The sequence below is a fragment of the Amblyomma maculatum genome, chromosome 9 (assembly GCF_055883805.1).
Source record: "Amblyomma maculatum isolate TAMU_Amacu chromosome 9, ASM5588380v1, whole genome shotgun sequence".
In the NCBI taxonomy this organism is placed as follows: domain Eukaryota; kingdom Metazoa; phylum Arthropoda; class Arachnida; order Ixodida; family Ixodidae; genus Amblyomma; species Amblyomma maculatum.
In genome coordinates, this window is record NC_139352.1 from 9175463 (window position 1) to 9199163 (window position 23701).

Below are 23701 nucleotides of genomic sequence, written 5' to 3' on the forward strand. Positions count from 1 at the left end.
TCCTTCGAGGATCTGTACAGGTTTTGTTCTATCCGACTATAGTGCCTGCTATTGAAGAAACTGCAAACGAGCGCAGATATCAGTTACTTAGCGGAATAAACGGATGCTTTGAACTTCCACTACGTATAAATTTAAATCAATGAGGAGATATGCTGCACTTCAAAAAAAAAAAAAAAAAAAAAAAAAAACGACTAAAGAAAGAATGACGCGACTGCACCCATCGCACGGGCCGACACTGAGATCGCAGGTGGCGCAATTGAGCCACGCGCTTTGGGCACCTTGTGAATCGCGGCGAGTTGGGCGGACGCCAGTAGAGCAGCGACTCGGTGCGCTCGTCGTTCTCCGAGGGCTCGCCCCGAGCGGCGCCCAGGAAGCAACAGGCGTCGTCCCAGCAGGCCAGGCACCAGCTGAGCATGGCATGCCGGAGGAACCAGACTCAGCCAGGTGCCCCCTTTGGCGGCTCACCGGCGATACTCGCAAGAGCTCGTGGCGACCAACACCTCTTGCGATTCCGCAGTGTCCACGAAGTACTCGGGCTTATCCCGCAGTCTTCCAGAGATCTGTCAACTGGCTTTGAGGACCCACGGACTTGCAGAAGAGTTCAGCTTCCTAGCATCCTGAAATCTTTCGTTTACGTGTTCTCGGGTGACGCACTGTCATCTGCAGGCATCATGAATCCTCCAAGCGAAGCCAAGGCACGACAGGCTGTGTTCTTAGCCAGATATATACCTTCTACACCCTTGGCTTTCCAGAAGCGTCCCTGTTCTGGACAACATTTAGAGCTTCCGTAATGAACGGTGCAGGTCGACACGAAGTCAGAAGACGGTCAGGAGCCTCCTCCAACCCCGTGGGAGATCTCCGACATAAAGCAGAGTCCTTCGAAGCAAGTCTTTTCTTTGACAACACAGTGGAGGCTTTTTGAATGAGCGCGCTCCTTCAATACGCTCTGGCTGACCGCTTGCGAAAAGTGCGTCGGCCATCACGCTTCACGAACAACCTCAGCGGCTGCCGCGCGCGCACTTCGCAGCCGCCGACTCGCCGGGAGCACAAAGCAAACACAGGGACACGGCGCGCGACTTATCTCCATTGGGAGGCAACGACGATTCACAATCCAGATACAAGAGCAGCGACCGAAATATTATCGGCACGCCGAGACAAGTGCGCTTCTTCAAGTGTGTTGCGTCTCGCAGAACCAGTAGCCAATGTTCGAGTACCCGGTAGTACGGGCGGGTGTCCGTGCGGGGCAGAACGGTCTGAGAGACGGAGAACGGCGCGAAAGGTTGGGCGCTTGCATTGCTGGCAGGCTATCCTGTCGATGTTCCCACAGACGTGCCTTTTTTGTGTAACGCGCCGAACAAGAAAGAGCTCAAATTACGCTCAACGAACAGGAGTCAGATGTGTGTTGCAACTCATTTTGCAAGGAATCACAGGAAGCGAAATGTCTGTGTAAAGCCGGTATATAGCGTCGGACATAGGTGAGACGAACGCAAGTCGTGCAGCAACACGTGTTCTCCGCAGTGATGGTCACGATGCCAGTTCGTTTCACGTCAAACCGCCAAATTCGTCAGCGACCTCGGCACTGCACAGAAGGGCACCTCACACAACGACTGAGCGGCAAAACTTCGATTACGTGAGTACGCCAAGGATTCCGTTGTCTTCATGGCACGCGCGCGCACACACATACATACACAGGCATCAGATTCACGATGCGAGCAACGAAGTGGTACTTCTGGTCTCCCGACTGACAGGAGGAATAAGCGGAAGGCACTCGCGCACGACTTCACGGGTCACACTTCACGCTCAGAGACTCATCCTATGCTTGCAGTCAGGATGATCAAATCGTCGAGACCTCCATTAGGTCGGTCGACAAATGGTATAAAAACGCAGACTGCCACGTTCACTAAAGCAGACACGTCTACACGGCTTTGCCACAGGGTCGCATGCACGGACGTATCTACGCCCCCGAACCGGAGGAGAAGATGCCACCCACGAGACGTCGTCCACAATTGGCAGAATCATGCATGCTCGCCTCGACTATTGCAATACCGAGGGCTGCAGATGCAGAGCACCACGCCACCGTTCAACAATTCATACCACGGTCCAGGAGCACGGAGGGGACATCGCGTACACACGCATCACTGGTCTAGCGCGCGCGCACGGAGTCACACTCGCTCACACGTTTCCTCTGGAACTGCCCACTGCGCGCTTCAAGGAAGGTGACCGGCGAGACCCTCGATGGCTGATCGCGGCGAAAGTCCAGAGAACCGACCGAAGGCGTCGCCCACGCCGCTCCTTGCGCGCGACGATGGAAGGAGAGAGTGAGGTTCGATTGCTCGTCGTCGTCGTTCGTCGTCGCGTACTGAAGAGGGCGACAGAGGGAAAAAGCACAAGAAAAACAGAAAAATGCACGCGGCGTTTCCGTTAGCGGCGGCGGAGGAGAGATACGAGAGTGTGAAACGAGCGCGTGCGTTGCGCACGATACAGCACGCGCTCCACTACTACTCAATGCGATCGCTCGGGCGCGAGTTGCGCGTGGCCGCCCAAAACCGCCAATGAATCCTCCTGGAAAGCGGCGAGCAGGCAAGCACACCGCCGAACAGGACCGGTTGGCTGGCCGGCGCAGGCCTTGCCTGCCAGCCGGCCAGAAAGTAAAAGCGTTGGCGGAGGAGCGCGCGCGTAGGTCGACGGTCGCTCACGAGGCGGCGGCGGCAAGACAGAGAGCGCGGCACAAACACCGTGTGTGTGTGTGTGCGTGCACCTTGATGTCTTGCTGTTGTTTGCCGCCGCCCCAATGTGCGTGCGTGCGCGTGCAGGGCGACGGCGGACATATATGGGCGAGAGTGAAAAACGAGGGCGACTTACTGCCTGCGGCCGGACAAGAGGGGTGCGGGGCAACCCTTGCCTTTCAGGCGAGAACGAGAGACAGGTGCGGGCACAGGTCGCCCATTCATGAGGTATCTCCCTCTCTCTCTCTCTGGAGCAGGTAGGGAGGCACACAGTCGTTGAATATGCGCTCTGCTCGCGCCGTAATATATAAAGTTGTACTTACATACGTAGTATGTACGCGCTCAGAGCAGAAGCGTGGCTCGTAATAGCGGGTTTCAGCGGGCCGACAATGAGGTGCAAAGCACGCGGGGAGAAGAGTCGCTCCCGCGCTAGTGGTGTGGGAACGCATTCCGAGAGATACGCGGCGCGTCTTGGCGGCACAGGGAGTTATTTGCACGGTCAGAATGCGCAAATCCGGCTGCTTCTCCTGCTGTTGCTGTCATATTCGATTGTGGAAGGCCCGTCCAAACCTGGTCGTAAATAAGCTGAACTGGAGAACCGATGATTGTCAGTAGATCGGCTAGCTATGTGTAATGGCACAATGATGCCACTTGGTAAACACGCGGGTTTTAACTGCTGCTGGGCGCTTGGCAGGACAAGGGGAAAGGCGTCCAGGCAGTGCGCGCTCTTTGCCGTTATCTGAGCGCCAGAGGACTTGATTCACGTTTGTAAAGCAAGCTGCTGTGTCTGTATATATATTTCATATGCCTTCTCCCACATCGTCACCCATCATGACCTTCTTTCTTCTCTCCTTCCCCTTCCCCAGTGCAGAGCAGCAGGCCAGATTTGAATTATTCGGGCCAAGCTCTCTGCCTTTTCCTTTCAATAAATCCATCTATCTATCTTACGTACAGAGCTTCAAAGGTGCTTATTAGGTTTCGCTTATTATACGCATCGTACCCCCCCCCCCCCGCGCCCGCCCGCCCGCGCACGCACACACACACACACACACACACACACACACACACACACACACACACACACACACACACACACACACACACACACACACACACACACACACACACACACACACACACACACACACACACACACACACACACACACACACACACACACACACACACACACACACACACACACACACACACACACACACACACACACACACACACACACACACACTTTTTTTCTTCTTCTAAGGGGGCTTCGCAGAACTGCACCGCGAGAAATGTTGCAGTAGACCGTACGCTACAGACATAACTCTATTTCCAGCACAGGTTATGTAGCCCGTGTGCTTCCCAAATAAAAGCACCGACGAAATGCTAATTGAAGCTCAAACGTATTTAGTTCGCCTAGCTCGAAACCACGTCTACTGTCCTTAGAAAAACAGGCACTGGAAAACAGTGCCTCAGACTCAGCACCAGAGAGAACAAATGGCAATTAACTCCTTGCGGTGTTGAAGCGCGCGCGAAACCATATATAAAAAAGAAAGAAGGGCGCATTCTTCAGTAAAAGCGTCTCTTTCAGCACTCTGCGAACAGCGTCCATATACTTGAACTCGTAAGGTCAACACAATGACAAAGTGAGTCCAATAACAGGTCCGGCCGGTTTCAACCATTTCGCTATTGGCCTCTGCATTGGAAAAATGTAAAAATAAAAACTGGATGCTGCTCTGATAAAATAATCAAATTGGCCTATTTCTTAACCGCTCACAAATAATAAAACTGCGTGCTCAGTCAGGCATGAAATTAATAAATAAGTAAAAAGAATCAGTACTTCCACTAACTGCTATAGCATCCGACGCAACAGCACTAGCGGTCGTTGAAACCTTGGGATGCTTTTCAGAGGAACCTTGATTTTTTTTTAGCAGCAAGAGATCTCAAAGCACGCCATACGTTCATCCGGAAGCCGACCCTTCTATTTTGATCTGAGGAACGTGCTGGCGAAAGCGTTTTAACTAACGCTTGTGAATACTTGACAACCTCAGGCCCGCATAAACGAAAGCTGCTCACATATGCGCAGTACGCGGTCTCGTGCACGTGATTCAGCGGAAGTAAACGGGCGCCGTCCGCTGTCGCGACGTGCTCTCCGACAGCGTCGAGGCAACGAGACACCTTTCGACACGAGGCTGTCATGTGGCGTAGTCACTGTCGCGGAGGCTGGTGAATCAGCGGCACGAAGACAATCAGATCCACAGCACGGTGCAATGTTACAAGCGGCGCACTTACTTAGTCATGGAGGTCGCCTGCCATCGTCATCATCATCATCAGCCTGACTATACCCACTGCAGGGCGAAGGCCTCTCCCATATTTCTCCACTTAACCCGGTTTTGTGCTCATCCAGCTGCATTCACTTGACCCCTGCGAACTCCTTAACCTCATCCGCCCACCTAACTTTCTGCCGCCCCCTGCTACGCTTTCCTTCCCTTGGAATCCAGTTTGTTACCCTAAGCGACCATCGGTTATCCTCTCTTCGCACTACATGTCCTGTCCATGTCCATTTCTTCTTCTTAATTTCCACTAGAATGTCGGTAACCTGAGCTATTTCTTTGACCCGCTCTGCACGCTTCCTATCTCTTAATGTTACCCCTACCATTTTTCGTTCCACAGCCCTCTGGGTTGTTCTCAACTTAAGTAGAACTCTCTTGGTTAGCCTCCACTGTCATCGTAGCGACGAGCTAATGAATACGTGGACGTTACAACAACAAAAAAGTACCACAAAATAATGAGAAAGTTAGCCAAAGTCATGTCTGAATTAAGTGACCCATCTTAGCGAAGAGACGGCCGTCACGCGGCTTCAATGCATCCATACAACCCAACAATCGTGTCCCTGCCACATATATCCGAACTGCACATATGCCGGCATTCGTTGACAGGCGCGATCCCGATGTGGTGAGGCCATTAAGGTTCAGTAACTGAAATCCAGGGCTTATATTTTGTTGGAAAGACGTCTGGTCGGTTATATTGACTGCGGAATAGCTTCGAGCGCCGACCGTGTTTTCATAACAAAGACGTTTCGACCCCGCTATAGTATACGGTGGCCTTGCTCACAATGAGCGAAATAAAAGTTGGATATATACGCTCACTATGTGACGTAGGCAGCGGGCGTAAATTGCTTTCGTTTTTTCAAAAAGCTAAACGTCTAGTCTGCGCTCGAAGCTTTCCCGCCAAGAATAAACCGGACGAGGCGGCTTTCTGTCAAATTATCGCACTTCGTGAGTAGTATATGGCCAACCTGTCGTCACCGCGAGATTTGCCGCTTCATTTCACCAGAAAGCTGCGTATACATCCATCATTCAAAGCAGATCTTCAATTCAACCTAACCTGCCAGATACGGGTACGGGATGCGATACCACGCTCCTTGCGCCTCGAAGGATCTATTAGAAAGCTGCCTTGGATTCCAGGCAAAAAAGGCGATCTATACCTCCGATATTCTCCCGCTGGTTACGTCACACGCCCAAACGTATATATATAACCAACCTTCATTCCGTTGACTGTGAACAAGGTACCTGTAGCGGGGCCAAAACATCTCTGTTATTAAACGATTGGCCGGCGCTCGAAACTTTTCCACTTTCCTGAAACTGGCACACAAGTACTTCTACTATTAGTCGGACTAAAGTAATATGTCGGCGCAAGGAACCCTAGATCTCTTCGTAAAGCTATCGGTGAAAAAAAAAAAAAAAATGGCAATTGGAGATCAAAATACATAAAAGAAAAGGATAATTAAAGAAAAAAAGACAGAAAGAACGTCTTTAAAAATGAACCAAAGAAGAAAGAAAGACATGTTTCGTGCTCATAAACCTACTTAGTCACCCGAAGCGAACTACCGCATGCCGCCTTCAGCCCCTTTATCCACCGGCCGCTACTGCTCGAGGCCTTGGCAGCTCAGCACGAGGTCGCGAGATCGAATGCAAAGGCCGCCCCGGCTGTCGACGCTGGAAGATGCTGAAGAACCTCGTGTGGCGTAAACTAAACCGGAGTCCGCTACACTGTGCCCCCCACAGCCCACTCATAGCCGCGGGGCGTTAAACCCCGCATACCACACCTTATTTTTCTCTCTTGCTCTCTTTCTCTCTCTCTCGATTTAACCACCCTTCTCGTAAGTGCCACAACAGCAGCGGCACATCGGAGTTGCAAGGACGGCGAAGGCCTCAGCGCCCACGCCCCCTCCAGTCGGAAAATACAGTGACGGCAGACAGCGCACAAGCGGTGTCGACGGACGCAGAAAAGAGTTTAGAACGCTGCCACGAGTGGCATCGCCCTTCTCCCTCCCCCTCTCCCCACAGCTCTCTCGTCCCCTCTCTGATACTCAGTTCCCAGAACGGATGCCTCACCTTGGCGATGGACAGAGACAACCATCGCGCGCAACAGCCCCAAGGCAGCCCCACTTTCCGCCGCCGGCGTCGCTGTTTTTATATTAATGCGTGCATCTCTGTCAAACCAAACAAACGCACAGCGGTGCAGCAAAGGGCGCGCGCGCAGCGAGTTGCAGCAGGATCTCTGCGGCAGCTCCGTACAACCAAGGCCAGTCTCGAGCACGCGCACACTCCCCTCGAGACCGGCCGTGGTACAACTAGCCACCGTAGTACAACGAAGCCGCGCTATAACGTAGCGGAATGGAATGAAACAACGTACACAGCCAGAAATCTCAAAAGAAAAGAAAAATTAAAGAAAGAAAAAGCAGCCGTTCATAAATTTTACAAAGCATTTAAAGTAAATGTTGGAGGCGGAAACACGGCGAAATCACAGGAGGCACAATTGCGGCTAATCGCCATCGTACGCCGCACCTCCCTACAGGTGCGCACCGCCGCCGGTCTATGTGAACGCACATACGTCGCTTAGCAATCCGCGATGGAAATAAATAAATAAAGAAAAAGTAACCATCAGCAACGAATGTCTTCAATTTTGTTGCTATAGAAACGTTGTAAAAACTAGAAAACGAAAAAAAAAATGATAGGGTGCTGCTTAGCACCGCCGCTTGCGGCATCGCGGGCTAATTTTGCTGGACAGTGAGAAAGGCCCGTAAATAAAAGGGCTCGACAGTCGCGGAGATCTATCAGGATAACAGAGGCGGTGCAGCTGGAGCAAAGAGCCGCGCCGCCGCTTCCGGCCACGGATTCCACTTCTCCGGGTTCCCGGAATCGCGGTCGCCGCGCCAACTCCCTCTCCTCTATTGTGAACGAGGATATTACACACCTTTGCGTTGGCGTAGGGGGGAGACGGAGAGAGAAAAAAAAAATACAAGAGTTCAACGCTGCTGAACCAAATATTGAGCGAAAGCATTAGCTGCGGGTGATCGAGCGTTCTTCTTCTCTTTTTCTTCTTCCTCAGCCCACATATAAAGCCCCGCTTTAACCAAGCCGTATGAACGTGCCTTAGTGGCCTATAGGGGTAACGTGAATGCCAGGGTCCTAGCAAGCTGATTCTGACATAACCGTCCCATGTGAAACGAGAGACCCAAGTTGGCAGCTCCTGCCAACTGAGCCGTGGCTCCGACCGCGCCACGCCGACCGCTTGAGTTGGGAGCCTATCTCTCGCTTTTGTGTCACGCGAGGTGTGACGTCACAGCGTCACGTGGGTAAGGCGTGGCTACCGCCGCGCTACGCCGACCGCTTGAGTTTAGCCCAGCTGTCACCAGTTCGCAGGCCGAGCAAACATTTCGACAAGTGGACTTGTACGCCCACACGAAGGCAAGACCACTTGTCGAAACGTTGTCTTGACATGCGAATTAAGGCTGCCCCTCAACCCTTGCTCAGTGCTCTTTCATATTATATTGTTGAGATAGCTATTGCGTGTTTTTAACGCACTGTGCTTTATTAATTAATGTGCTCAGTACATACTACTTGTTTCTTTTCCGCTCTTTCATATCACTAGTCAAATGTTTCTACGCATATGCGCATTTCGCTTCTCGCGAATGATATAGGCGCCTGTGCGAACACCCCACGCACAGATCTGTTCCGCTATAGCATGCACCTTTCTTCTCAATAAAATACTATCTCTCTCCCTCTCTCGTGTATATAGCCACTCTCCAGTTGCTGTCACCTACACGTCAGACGCGTCCGTCGGTGCACACAGCCGGCGTCGTGTCGAATAAATCATACTCCATTTTCCGCGCACTGTCGGATGTCAGCGCTGACCAGTCAACCGTGTGATGAGACGGTTCCCGTTGTCTATCGCCGATGGAGCAATCGGCGATCGCGCTCTTTGTAAAGCAATTTGCGAGGCGACCTTTTGTGTGTTCGGCATGCGGCGAATTAGTCGTATACTCGTTCTGAAGAGAAACGAAGACGAGTGGCTCCGCTCATTTCCCACGCTCCTTTGCGTGTGGCGTGGGAATTTTTGCGCACTCTGGCCGCCTCTCAGTGGAGAATTTTAGTGAGCGGCGCGAAGCGGAAATGCACGTCTGAGACCTCTGCCGCCAGGTGAAAAGAGGAAGTATGTACATTCCGCTAAGCATGGCGCAGTTGTTTGCCAGCGTAACTATATATCTGTTGTCTCGACAGAAAAGGCACGATGCGGCTATCGCGTTCAGCTGTCTAGACACTTTCGGCGCATGCTGTACATATGCGTCGAGCTCTAGCATCCAATCGGGGATGACTCGGAATGTAATTAAATGCGGCGGTCTGCCAGGGAACAGAGAGATGAGATGTTCACTGCTGCACGGCTGTCTATACCAACGGACATAATGCGACGCCGATGATGATGACACTGTTAATGGTGATACATTCGAGCTCGTCTACAACCCTTCCCGAAAGCCTCAAATTTAGTCTGTTTAGTCTGTTACGTATAACGCCAGCAAAGGGCCAATTCGCAGTCATGATCTCACAGCGAAACCGATTACGGAACGAAAACAGGGATTTAAGGCAACAACCCTCAGTGGCGGAAAGGCAATGAAGCGGTATACGATGGCTTTGGTACGGGTATACGCGCAACATGCATTGAGTGTAAACAGAGTTCAGTGAATTTCGGTTAAGCCCGCAGTCAAGGTTTCCTTTTTTCTCTTCTTTTTCTGGGAGGCTACAGAGCTTTGGGTATATAGACCAGATGCATCCCATCTCCCCGACGCATGCACTAAAGCCGAAACAAAAAGGAAGACTCTTCGGCCGTTAAAAACCTTTCACGTGACTACACGCTAACACGAGGAACGTACAGCGCGACAAAATGCTCATCTATAGCTTCGCGACGCTTACGCAACGCCGATATAGAATAAGCTGTATCTGCCACAGCGATATCGCACGTGAGTCGCACCAAATCCGATATGATTACATGTGTGTCTCTCTTCACTTGCGACCTGCAGCTCAATCGCATGCCAACCACTTTGACAGTTCTTGCCAAGCGTTGTCAAACCCTTTCGCCAAAGAAAATTTTGAATAACCACTCGCACATAATACACGCTGCTGATTCGAAATGAGGTATTTGCTAATCGTTAATTAAAAACAGCAGCAGAGAAGAAACAACGAGAACGAAGAAACACGCAAGGATATTACCCTACATTCAAGGGCAATGCTGCTACGGGTATAACAGTAGCAGATCCTCAACTGTCTGCGTGCTCCTTCGTTGTTTTTTTCTTTTCTGCGCGCAATTAATAATTTACCAACTAGCTCAACAATCCACATTGCTAACCGGGTATTTGCGCACGGGCGGCTGAGCCCGAATTACTCTGCAGTTCCAAGCAGCGCGAGTTTTGCAAATCCCAAACAGGTGCACTGCGTCGTGCCAAACGAGATAGCGCGACGTTGTCCTCAATGGAAGCGGCTTCAAAATGGGTTGGCGACCGCCTCGCGGACCGTGCGCAGAGAGAATAAGAGAGGAGCAGTAAGCTAAGCCACCAGTCCTTATCGCTTAAGACAGTGTTACGACTCTTCCCACGCACATACCGAGCGAGCATTGGCGGTGCCAGTATCTCGCCGTGTCACTGATACCAGTCGGTTTCGAGTTTTGACACCGCGATAACAGCGTCCCTGTCGTTGCCTATCGCTGCGACTGCTCCGCACAAGCACAACAGGCTACACCCGGTAGACAGAGTCGCAAACCGCCCATTGATATCGGCTGCACCTACTTGTAATAAGTGAACAAACAACGCGGCCGCTGAGTCCCACTTACACTGGGTACGAGGATGTGATCGTTTTCAAAAGGCCCCGTCCAATCTTTGCTCTCGGACGGTGAACGCATTCGGGATATCACAGAAGCCAGCGCCGCAGTGCGCGAAGAGACGACGGCACACGGAACGCGGCTAGGGGGCCTCGAATAAAGCAGCTGCTCTATCTGACACGGCAGAGAACAGCAGCGGTCCGCCGGGGGTCTGCGGCTACACTGATCTCACCACATGCTCGGCACCACGACCTGACCGCCGCGACGAACGCTGCGACCAAATATGCACAGGCCGGATTTTCCAAATAAAGCTAATATATTTTTACGTACTTGTGGAAAGGGAGCAATTACTCAGTAGCGTCCAAGCAGGCGCAGGTTTAAGGGCACACAGGAAAGTTATGCAGTTTCAACGGAATGTTCCCAGTCGAAGAAAAAAATTTGTCCGGGGCTTGAACCCAGGACCACCGCCTCAACAGAGCGGCTGCTGTACCAAGTGAGCTAACGGAGCAAACCGCAAGCTCCCTGTTGGTCGGAGCACATTCAGGACCGTGCTTTGTGACCTCGGCGACATGCAGCCGGCGCGCCCGGGCACCGAACCCATGACCTCGCGCCAGCGCGGTCGGTGCTTCTAAGCGAATAAAAAGCAAATACTGTAACAGTAAATTGCAGACACGGCAAAAAAGAAAAAAAAAAAAAAACTCTTCTCGAGAACGGAGCCCCCGATAGCGTCCCATTGGGCATCGTTCCAACCACGCCGGCACCTGAAAGGGAGGAGGGCGGAAGGAAGTGGAGGAAACAAGAAGGGGAGGCCGTGCGTGCGTTTCCAGTTATATATGATGCATCCGGTGGTGGAAGATTTCGCCATCGATGCGAGAGAGTGTGATTCCGTTAAGAGTGCAAAGTCTTCCTCGGAGTCCAGCCGGAGGTCATGAATATGTCAGAGATCGCGACACTACTTCGCTACGCCGTTCGCAGCTGTTTTATCAGCCGTAAGAAAACAAGGCCCACGATTAGAGTCGCTGATCGTACGCATTTGACTGACGCTGGTGCTGCCCGATTGCGCGTCTATATGACAAACGAAGAGAGGGAGGAAAAATATACTTAAGGAACAGTGAAAACAACGACAATTTTTATTGTTAATAGTCTTTCTGCTCTTTTTGGCTATGCTGATATTTTATTTTATTTTTTCTTTTGCAACAGCCAAACCAGTAATTGCTAGCAAAATTGGGCTCACATTCTCTCTATTTTTTTTTTTTTCGCGGTGCAATTCAGACTTGTGACATTTAGACCGAAGAAGACTCGGTGACCAACATTTGGAAGTGAAGTACTGTGTAACCTATAGCTCAGGGACCCGCGTCTAGACGTATATCACCTTCTATCTTCTTGCTAACATAGCCAGAAAGTGAAAGCAGCAATCTGGTCATTAAAACGCGGTAATAAATCTCGATTGATACAGGCAAATTTCAATTCGTCCTTGGTTAACGCTTAACTAAGGGTGATTAATTATTAGCGTACGCAGCTCCTAACTGCTGTGGCCACATAATAGAAAGAGAGCAGAGAAGGCACAAAGTTACACATGCCTTCTCCGCCGTGCCCCGTCTCTTCGCCGACCATGAAAAAACAATTTGTTCAAGAATTAGCTCAAAAATTAACGCTGGTATAGATAGTTAATTTACCTATTATGCCCGCATACCTGATAATATACATGAAAACAACTGCGGTCAGCGGACCTATACAAACGTAAAAAAAAAAAAAAGTAAATAAAAATAAAAACTGCAAAGGTAATATACAACAATCAAAGTATGCCGAGAAAAAAACGTATTAAGAACCACGGAAGAAACTGCGCCAAGCAGATTAAAGAAAGCCATATAAAATATATAACAAAAAAAAAAAAAAACGTCAGATCATGAAACAAGACTGAAACCACCAGAATCGTATATACACTATACACCATCAATGACTTAATATAGTTCGATAAAACTGTAAAAACACGCAAGTTTTGGCGCGAATCTTCGCCCTCAAGGTAAATTATTTGATCAATAAAAATAACACGGCACAAAAATAAACAAATAAGCCGCATTAGGCCACGCTACCAGCGCGGTGCTTCGCTTTGTTCCCACTCGACCCGCACCCTGCTTAGCTAGCTCCAAACGGCCGCGAAGCCCGACGAGTGCCACACACACGCGCGCCAGACTCACTGAACTAAATCACGACCACGAGGGTGTGGAAACGAAAGCTGTCCACCGACAACGAGTGTTCCCCATGTCTCCTCTTTCGACACTCGGTCCCCTAAAACAATGCAGCCTTGGAAATGTATACACAAAGCGCGTCAGGCCAACGAGTGAAGGACCAAGTTAGCCGCTGCACGCCTCGCAACCCGCTCGTTCGTTACCGATATCTGAAAGAATTGAACTATTTGCTGCTTGTAAGCGGTCCAACGAAATGTATCGCACTGAGGTCAACCCACTCAAAAGTTCGACGATACACGCGGTTCATTAACACGCACTGTTGCCACTGCGAATCTCCCGGCCTCGCCAAAAGTTATCCTGATAGGCGTCAATACGAGCTTCCCGAAGTCGGCAAAACACTTCCGACTCTGTCTCGAAGTACAGGCTGCTCGACTGCGCGCAGCCTCTTCGGCACTGTACGGTTTTCTCGAGACAGCGACACAAGGGCCGATGCCTTCGGAATCCTAATTAACGAGGCGCCGACCCCTTTGATATGCGTGCGCCGGCGTAGCCTAGGAAAGAACGAAAGCAGATGCAAACACGCAGAAGACGAACGAAGGCGACCAGCACCACGCTCACTCGTGTCGCGTCCGTCTTCCGGGGAAATTGCGGCGCCGTGTCGTCTAAATTTACGCCAGCGCACGCACCGCCCCTCTTTTCCTCCTCGGAACAAGCAGAAACCGAGAGTGCGCCCCAGTGTGTGGGGGCGGTTATGAGGGGATGGGGGATGCAGACAGGCACGAACTCCTTTTTGCACCGGCTGTTCTAACGTATCGACGGCAGAGACGTCGTGCAGGGCAGAGCGAACGTGGCGGTTCACTGACATGACCCCCCCTCCCTCCCACTTTCACTCCAGTGTCTACATCTCTTTCTCGGGTTGCAGCCAGCGAGGAGCCATCCTGACCTTCGCACCGTTCTTCGACTTCTCTGGAACGGCAACGACCGACCTCTTCGAATGGCCCCGGATAGAAGGGAAAAGATCTGCCCCGGCACCGCGAGCGCGCTCGGGCCATCATGATAAGCGTTTTTTCGCCACAGTTGTACGGAAAAGAGCGCCCTTGTAGGACGTCATCAAGGAGAATGGCTTGCTGTTTGAAAATACGCGGGCTCCCACAACGTCCTGCCCAGCACTCGTCCAGTACACGAATTGAAACGACGACGAAAAAAAAAAAAAAAAAAAGAATATAAATATAATCGGAAATGACTGGAGCCGGCACAAGACATGACGTAACAATCTTCCAAGGCTAGTTCCAAGGTCATTTGCAGCTTCTCTGAAAACTAAACGCTTTTCCTAAATTCCGCGCCCCTTCGGCATTTTGGAACTAAAACATCAAAGCGTCCCCCGTAGTGGGATTGTTCCGTTTCCAACAGAGGGAAAACAACCAAGGTCACTTGTGTCCGGGGGTCGAAGGTTGCACTAGAAACTCTTGTTTTACACAAACCAGCAGCGACACAAACCACCATGGCCATAACCGAAGAGCCACGGGAGACTCTACTGTCAAGCCCCAGCCTGGAGGATCAGCGTAGTCTGGTCAGCCGGATCGGGAGATGGCTCGGGTCCACGGCTTCCTGGACTGAGGAGGCTGCCCACCTAGGGCTGAATATTTCACGCCTGCTCATAATAAATGTTTTTCTCTCTCTCTCTCTTTTGTACAGTCTACAAGCGAATGAATATGTGAGCACTATAAAGGGGCGAAAACCCGCACAAACGCGGCACTCTGGTACTAGATACGCAAGATAGGCTTCTGATTTTCTGCGCGTGGTGCAATAATAATATGAATTGGTCCACAGGAAAGCAAAGGCGCAGTATCTATCACACTTGCTCAGCGGACACCTGAACCGCGCCGTAAAGGAAGGGAGGAAAACGGGAGTGAAAGGGGAGCCGCAGTGGAGGCGGGCTAAAGGAGTAATTTCGACCACCCGGGGATCTTTAACGTGCGCTGACATCGTACAGCACACGGACGCCTCTCCGTTTCGCCTCCACCGAAACGCAGCCGCCTGCGGTCGGGATCGAACTCGGGGACTCCGGCCCAGTAGTCTTACCCCTGCACATTTTCTGGTGGTTCGAACGAGACGCGAAACCCTCTTTTAGACCACAGCGAGTGCGCCCCAACAGACGCACCGAGTTTGCCCACAGTAACCGCAACGGACGACTTCAAGGCCGCAAACATATCGCACATGAAAGCGCTCGGAATCCACGAAGCAAACAAGGAGTCGCTCGTCGGGAATGCCGGAAACGGCGCGAGGCGGAGACGCCCTCAGCGCGGAGCCATAAAAGGCACCTCTCCGCCGTCGCCCATTTGTTTCGCCCGAGTAAGCACCATTTCACTGGAGCGCCCTTTGCCTGTCATGCGGCTCATTCCTTTCTTCTTCCTTCTTTTTTTATTTCCCCTAACAGTTTTGAAGCTGGGCTGAACGGTGAGAGACCAAGTAATTTGACTGAAGATAAAGCGCACGGGAAGACGCACACAAAGTGCGCTTTATCTTCAGTCAAATTACAATGCACCATCTAGCCCATCTTCAAGTTTTGTTAAAGACCAAGTAAGTATATCTAGGATGATGCATGACTTAGGAAGAGGCTGCCACAACATGGCGTTTATTTCTCGTGCAGCAGTATGTTAGAAAAGATTAGACAAGACATAGTAATCATAAAAAAGGAATTAAACGAATGGGCGCACGGATTTACGAAACAAGTAAAAACCCGTTCCAGCTAGACGAGCAGGGGTCTCTCAAACCACGAAGACTGCGGCGCTTCGCCTAAGCAAATGACCAATGGTAGCTTACAAATCGAGCCCACTTAAAAACAACGAGATATTGGATGCACTGAAGTCACAACGGTAAAACAAAACTTTTTCGTTAAGTATGCGCGCAGGAAAAGCAGAAAGACAGTACGACGTAAGAACCGTAGCTGAATCAACAGTATTTTGTTATTTGCATCGCTTCACTGCAGCGCACGGATGCTACGTGGCCAAGCGATTGGCGCGCGCTGCACCAAAGCGCGGCTCGCTTCCCCCGCGGAAGCACGCAAGAGACGAAAATCCCAAATTGGTAGTAGCGAAAATAAAACAATCCAGTTCACTGACTTGTTCCAGTGAGTAGCAAGCTAAAGCTAGTCATTCTGAAGTAGCATTCTAGCGCGTTAGCAATAGAAGCCCTATCGTGAAGACCAAGCCGGCGCGTCGTGTGCCCTTTGCCACCTGCCAACCGTGGAGAGGCCGGAAGGTGGCTTGCACGAAAAAAAAAAAAGCACGAAAATAAAAATTACTACGAATAACTAATCGAAAATGGCAATGAATGACGCAACAAAAACTAAAATGAGAGAGAGACAGCGAAAATTAAAATGACTAAGTAATTTACTAAGTAATTAAGCAAAAATGAAACCACAGAGCGGCCCGCCAAAAGTGAAAATGAAGAACGAGTCCGAAAAAACCAGAATGACAACATGCGACTCAGCGCAAACATGAACGATTAAGGGGACTCATCAGAAATGAAAGAGATATAAAGAATCACAGCAAGCATGAAACTGAAAGATCTACGAAAAAATTAAAAAGACTCAGAATGACCAAGCAAACTTTAAAAAGAAAACAATTAAGAGCAAGGAGAGTATCTAATGATAACGCATTATTATCGCGTACTGATAATTAAGAGCCGCCTCTATTTTTAAACGGTTGGACGAGCTACTCCGAAGGGGACACAATCTAGGGAATTTGGATATCGCCCATGCGGCGTGTTGCCTTGCTTCTTTTATTACTCCGCTGTCCCGTACATTTCCCCCGGGCGACTTGTCACGAATCTACGCCATTACACCCGCAGAGTTCGAGTCACTGAGGAAGTGATGGGTTGTATTTGTTCCACACTTCATCCTTTTCCTTGCTTGCTTTGGGAATGGGAAGAAATATACTAAACGCGGAATCCGCCTATAAGTTCACACGAAAAAAAAAAAAAAAAAGAGGCGACACGCATTTTTATTTTCTACTGCGACGATGAGTAAGACGGCTGCTGTGCCTGTGTATTGTTACTGGGAAATTATTATTAGCACTATTATTTTATAACAGAGCTCGAAAACTGATTAGAGAATTTTTTCCGATACGACAGCACGTATAACTTCCACGCCGGGAGAATCACAAGAACCAACTTTTAGCAAAGCCAATGCCTTCAGAGTATTCTATACAGTGCTGCTAGGACTCTCAATCAGCGTCGCGTTCTTTATTTGTTTTTAATTTCGGTCTCAATAAACCCCTGCTAGTACCAGTACTTTCATAAGAAGGCGTTGACGCCTCCAACGAGGGTAAGGCGCCTTGAAGCCGAGGAAACACGACCGCACCGCAGACGAATTTACCAACGGGGTTTCATTCACTGTACAAGTGCACGCCTGCGCGAAGGTTGTGAAAGATTCGCCAGCCGTGGTGGTCCCAGACAGGCGTCTCTTTGGCAGGCGCCGCAACAGCGCAGGTGTGGGCGTCGGCTCTCGAAGGTCGACGACGACAGAGTTTGTGTAACGCGACATCGCTGTCAACATGATTGCGTAAGAACCCCCACTTCCCTCCGGCGCATCATTTCGAGCAAATTACGTCCCACACTTGTTCTGAAGTTTAGTTTTTGAAGACGACAAAAAGAGGCGCAGAGTCGGGAGTTATACACAGCCCACTGTTTCAGAATACGACGTGCACCAACGCTGCTAGAGCGTGCTGCGAGATAAAAGGTCCCAATTAATGATTACGGACATCTGGTAAAACAAGACGCGCGGACACATCTACCGCCCACGTGGCCTCGGGAGTATTGCGCTTTTGTACGACCGGTTTTCGGCTGCCTGCGGCTCATTCATCAACTGCGTGCAGCTGACAGTGACATACAAAGTCCATTGTAGAATGCTGCATACATTGGACTAAGATCCACGCTCCTGTATGGGACCCTCTCCAAATTGGGAGGAAATCGTAAACCACACTTCTTTTGAATATGTTGCGAAACTTGTCATAAAGTTTATGCATTAAGAACATTGGTCAGAGTTAACCAAACTGTCTAACATTCGTTCAATTTATAAAAAATTGTAGGTTGCGACTTGTATAGCATAGCCAATACAAGTGCCTTTCACGCGCCTTGAGAACATATGGCACGGAAATGCCACCGACTCGACCGATATGCGACAAGTCCACTGATCGCCATGTTCTGAGTTCGCCATTCAGTTCAACATGACGATCAATTGACCTTACTTTGAAGCAAGGCAACGCCCGTATCGGTGCGGATAAAAGTAAACGGAGCACGATTTTTCCTCCGACAATTTTTCACGCATTGGCTGATTGAAACTGGCAGTCGGGGTATGTGCGAGCACACACCAGTGCCCTTTCACTTAGACAAATATTGTTTTCTATCTCCATTGCAGAAGGCGTGATTTTAACTTGAACGGAAAAGAGTGCCCCGTTTACTTATGTCCGCACCTGTAAATAAAATGTTGCCGAACAAACCGGAGCGTGGATGGCTTTCAGGCAATCAGTGTTGTGTTGTCTTCCGCTGGCTGGGCCACGCGGTGAGCGGTCGTCGGTGCTTGAGGCGAGGCCATCGACAGCAGTGTGCTGCATGTCGTCAATTTCGAGATGCCTTGAAAATTCCTCCCGTACGGCTTACAGCTTAGAATCGGCACAGCGCCACTATTCAACTGATTTTGTCTCGACAAGCATACAGGCAGAGGTTGATGAAGCACAGGAGACGTAGACAACCGAAGTGATAGGTTCGCAAAGCCGTCGTACGTTCGGAGACAATTCCCCGACCGACGGCAAGGGAACTAAGCGAAACAAGGAAAGCTAAACACAAGGATGCTAGTCCGGCCGCGCAGTGCATGATGCTGAAGATTTTGAGACAGAAGATTGTTTAGAAGACGACCTATGATAGGTCACGAATCTCGCGACGGTCTGCGGTCGCAGCGACCTTGCGAGAGAATCACGGGGTTCAGAAGCCTCCATACAGACACTCTCCCAAATGTTCTTCCAAGCAACTAACTGACAAGAGCACGACCGCATCGTCGTAAAGACAAAGGATCTCAAGTGCCGAGACGACATGCTAGGATTAGGAGAAGGTATACAGACAGGTCAACAGAAGAAGAAAGGGAATGTCGCAGAAAAACGTTGGATGTACATCGGTACACAATTCACCCAAAAGCTTGACGTCCACTAGGCACGTAGAACCACGCACCCCCTCGTCGCTACTAATCCCACCACTTTATTTTAAAAGCAAATACACAGTCTGCTGAGGCAACAACTTCAAGACGTGACCCCTTAGCGAAGTTTCCACGCGGAAACGCTCAGTTCTGGGACATGTTTATAGAGCCCCCACGCAATTTCCGCGTAGTTTCGAGCATCAGGAACCCACCATTCCGAACACGTATCGTCGTCCTACGCCGCCCAACCTCTGGTGATTGTAAGGCACGCGTTGAACGACCGCAAAACAGGCACGAGCAGATCGAAGCCGACGCAAAACCACCCGCAAACTTCCGTGTGGCTGAACCTCTTAGTAGACTCTATAAGCAACCGCTGAGAACCACCGAGGAGCGGGAATTTAGCAAAACCGTTTGCACGACGGAGCGGTCCTCGTGATTCTTCAGTGCTTCGAACGGCTGCCACGGGTGCCGGACGAATCAGGGACCATTCTCACGCGTCTCGGGAATCAGGCTCTTCCGATTGGCTACAGCTGGTTGTTTGTAGTGGCCGCACAGATCGCACAATTCTATTTAAGCCGGTGAGATTTAGCGACACACTCCACCTGTATAATGGAATAAAAATCCATTCTCGAACCTTGGCACAGGATCGCCTCCCGAACCGTAGCCAGGAAAGACCGGGAGCAATCTCTCTATATGCATATATATACTAAAACGTGCGACAGCCCGTTGCTCGAGCCCACAATATGCGATGATAACGGTGACACAACGCCAATGCCTTCCGGGTCCGATAACACGAGTGCGTGCATATCTGTCGCATATAATACGCTCATAGACACTCCGAGCATGTATGCAAGCCAACGTATCGCCCCCAAACCCGTTCCGCTCAGCGAAGATGATCCGGTGTGGGAGCGTCGGCCAAGGATACGCGCATGAATTTTCTGGAGATGTTTAGAGCAGCTCTTAAAAGGGGGCACTTCAACTCGTGGCCCGACAAGCGACAAGCGTGATCCCGAGGTGTGGCGAGAAACAGCTCCCTATATATAAAACAAAAACAAAAAACAATGCCAGCTCAATTTGCGGAATAAAAAAGGACTATAAAGACTATGCCCCGGTATCGTGCTCGGTTGGACCAGAAAGACTCCAGAGATAAGATAGCGATCGAGCGCGCTCGACAGCTTTATACGAAGCGATACGAAGTTGTCCGGACAAGTTCTTCCGAAGGGTCATTTCTATGGGCAGCCCGGAGAAGCAAGTCGCACCGCGCGAACCCCTTATCGGAGCTGACTCCGTAAGCCGGCAGACAGACGGGTCAGCCAAGGTCGGCCCGATGTATACACGAGGTCGGGTAGGTCGGAAAGAGGCGGTGCAGCACACTGAATGAGCACTCGAGGCCAAATGGCAAATGAATGCGCGCGGAATTTGAATTGGCCATACGCCCTGTTGCGTCAATTAAGCCCGCCTTTCGAGCTGGGAGGCTCTGCCAGGTTCCTGGTAGCGTGGCCGGAGTAAAGAACTGCCGAAGTGGGAGACGAGGATGCACGAATAATATTGACTAACACGCACCAGCTGATTGAATATTTTTATCCTGGAAAATCCTGCATGGCGCGCCGGCGCCTGACGTACACTATGCTGAAGACCAGCACTGGGAAATTTTCTTGAATACGGAAGTGATGCTACATGCATGTCCTACTTCTCGGATGATATCGAGCATGCGAGCGTCTGCATGAGCGCCTATACCAAACAAACAAACGAACAAACAAAAAAGTTAGCTTTTTTAACCACGCCCTCCTCCCTATTGAGAAAAAAATGGATGATAAGTGATTGTCGTGACGCTGGGGCTACGTCGACCCGGCCTTCACTTGGTAGCGTGCAGAGACTCGGGGTTGAAGAAGGACTGAATCTTCGAAGTTGGTGAAATATGTACAAGCAGGTTTAATGGCACTTTGAGAAACTTATTTACAAGATTATTTACACGAAAAAGAAGGGTACATCAGCAAAATGGCAAGCGTTAAGAGTTCATAGCGAGAAGCGACTGGATGAGCCGTTTACCCAGGGCCCAGAGCGACATTTCGTGCTCTGCAGCGTCCTTAAAACCCCCTATGTCCAGCCCCTCTCTGAAGATGCTGACCAACCAAATCCAGGGCACGCCCCTCAGGTATCGGCATCCAATCGAACACATCACTGCACTGATGGTCTGAAGCACTGACTGGTCCGGCATTCATTCGTTGGGCGTGATCACTTGTTGGCGGGAAAAGCTTGGGAACGGCGAGGAGAGGAGGTACATTTCTATTCTTCAGCAAAGAAACCACAAGCTGGTTCTGACAAGGGGTTTTACTTCTCAGAAACCCGAGTGCACGTGGCGCCGCATAGGGCTCCCAACATGGTCCCTTTTCGACAATTGCAAATCTTTCCTGCATTCCCGGGAAATCACTTAATGGCCGTATGAGTCATGCTCCTTTCTTGTCCTGCACGTCAGCGGACATGTCACTCTGTCGTCTCCTTTGGATAGGAGGCATTCATCACTGGAGGATAGCACTTCTCGACTGGAAGGGTGGACAAAAGAAAGAAAGCACTTCCTGCTATTTCCCGCAGGGGGACGTTTCTTTGTGTTTTTCCAGACGTTCTCTTGACAGGGTCAATTTGGCATTTGCAGGTTGTCCACAAAGCAAAACATGCTTACAAAACAGGATTCCTGGAAACAGGCTCACTTAGAGCCATTGGACCATCACCACATATTCACAAAACTTATCCATGCCCACAGGCGAACAATAGAGCGCGCAATTGCGGATGCTTGGTCGTAACAGCCTCCTCCCCCGCCAGAAGAGTCTCGGAGGGCAGCAGTCCCAGCTGCTGCATGAAGAGACGACTTAATGGTCTGCACGTGAACGCTTGAAGCTCGCTGTTGCTTGTCGCGTTGTCTTGATTGTTGTAGGCCAAATTGCTCGAGCTGTCTGAAACTCAACCACATGTCGAAGCAAGCACTCGGCTCCCGTCCGAAGAGACCAGGTCAAAAGAAAACTGCCATTGTTGTTCGAGAAAAGCCCACTCTCAAGACGTTCAGGACCCACGTATTCCTAGAAAACCAAACGTGCTGCTTTACATAGTCACACATATACAAGCGCACGAAAAAAAAAAAAAAAACCTGATTATCAATTTGGATACATGGTGAGGAACATCTCGGACCGCTTAGAAAGAGCGGCTAAGCGCGTCCGCATTCCCATTTAACTTCCCCTTTTTGTATCTTATTTCAAAATTGTACTGCTGTAAAATCAAGCTCCACCTAAGAAGGCGACTGTTCTTCGATGTCGCAGTTTGCAGCCAAGCCAGGGGACAATGGTCCGTCTCTACGGTGAATTTGGCCCCTCCAAGATAGCACTGCAATTTTTGAATGGCCCATACAATGCAAGCGCATTCTTTCTCTGACGCGCAATAAGCCCTCTCTCTAGAACTCAGTTTTCTGCTCAAGTAGAGCAAGGGGTGCTCATTACCGTCGTCATCTCTCTGGCAGAGAACAGCACCTAACCCTCGATCACTGGCATCACACTGGACCGTGAATTCTCGGCCATAGTCTGGAGCTCGCAATACCGGACGGCTAATCAGCACAGCCTTCAGGTATACGAAGGAGGCTTCCTTTTGTTCGTCCCAGACTACATTTGTTGGTTCTGTCTTGCGGAGAGCGTCGGTCAGAGGGCTAGCCAAAGCTGAATAGTTAGGGATGTAGTGATTGTAGTACCCAGTCAGACCTAGGAATGCTCGAATTTCCGTCTTCGTGCTCGGCCGCGGGTAGTCTGCTACCGCAGAAATCTTAATCTCGCTGGGTTTCCTGAAACCTTGACCTACATTGTGACCCAAGTAGTCCACGGTCGCCCTTGCCAGGCAACATTTCTCGGCCTTTACGGTTAGTCCAGCTTGACGCAAAAGGCTCAGTACAGCTCTTAGATGTACCATATGGTCCGCCCATGAGTCGGAAAAAACCGCAATGTCATCTAAATAAGGCACTGCGAATGTTTCACACCCCTTTAAAACCCTATCCATGAGTCGGGAAAAACAAAATGGAGCATTTTTGAGCCCGAAACTCATCATTGTTGGCTGGTAGCTGCCCGTCGGAGTGACGAAAGCCGCGTATCTGCTGGCGCGTTCAGTGAGCGGTACTTGCCAGTATCCTCGAGTAAGGTCCAGCGTAGTCACATATGCCGCTCTACTGACCTGTTCTACTCTCTCCTCAATATTCGGAATAGGATACACTTGATCCCTGGTGAGAGAATTTAGCTTTCGGTAGTCTACCACAGGCCTAGGGTCTTTACCTGGAGCTTCTACTAAGATCATAGGCGAAGCATAATCGCTTTCCGAGGGTTTTATTACTCCCAATTCCAGCATGCGAGTTACTTCCCTATCCAGAATTTCTCTTTGCCTTGGAGAAAATCGGTAGCACCTTGATCGCA

At 50.3% G+C, this 23701-nt stretch overlaps 1 protein-coding gene across 6 annotated transcripts in view; it reads right to left on the bottom strand.

Annotated features, from left to right (window-relative positions):
- Fak (protein tyrosine kinase 2 Fak) overlaps window positions 1–23701 on the bottom strand; it is a 92103-nt gene that overhangs the window by 53859 nt on the left and 14543 nt on the right. For 2 of the 6 annotated variants that reach the window (XM_084578026.1, XM_084578024.1), the window contains exon 1: window positions 279–725. The exons of 1 other annotated variant lie outside the window; for it this stretch is intronic. In XM_084578026.1, the coding sequence (XP_084434152.1) occupies window positions 279–415 (137 nt within the window). In that variant the 5' untranslated portion in view covers window positions 416–725. Of the gene's footprint in view, window positions 1–278; window positions 726–23701 lie in introns of those variants that run through there. 3 more of the 6 variants (XM_084578028.1, XM_084578025.1, XM_084578029.1) reach the window with 2 other exon arrangements.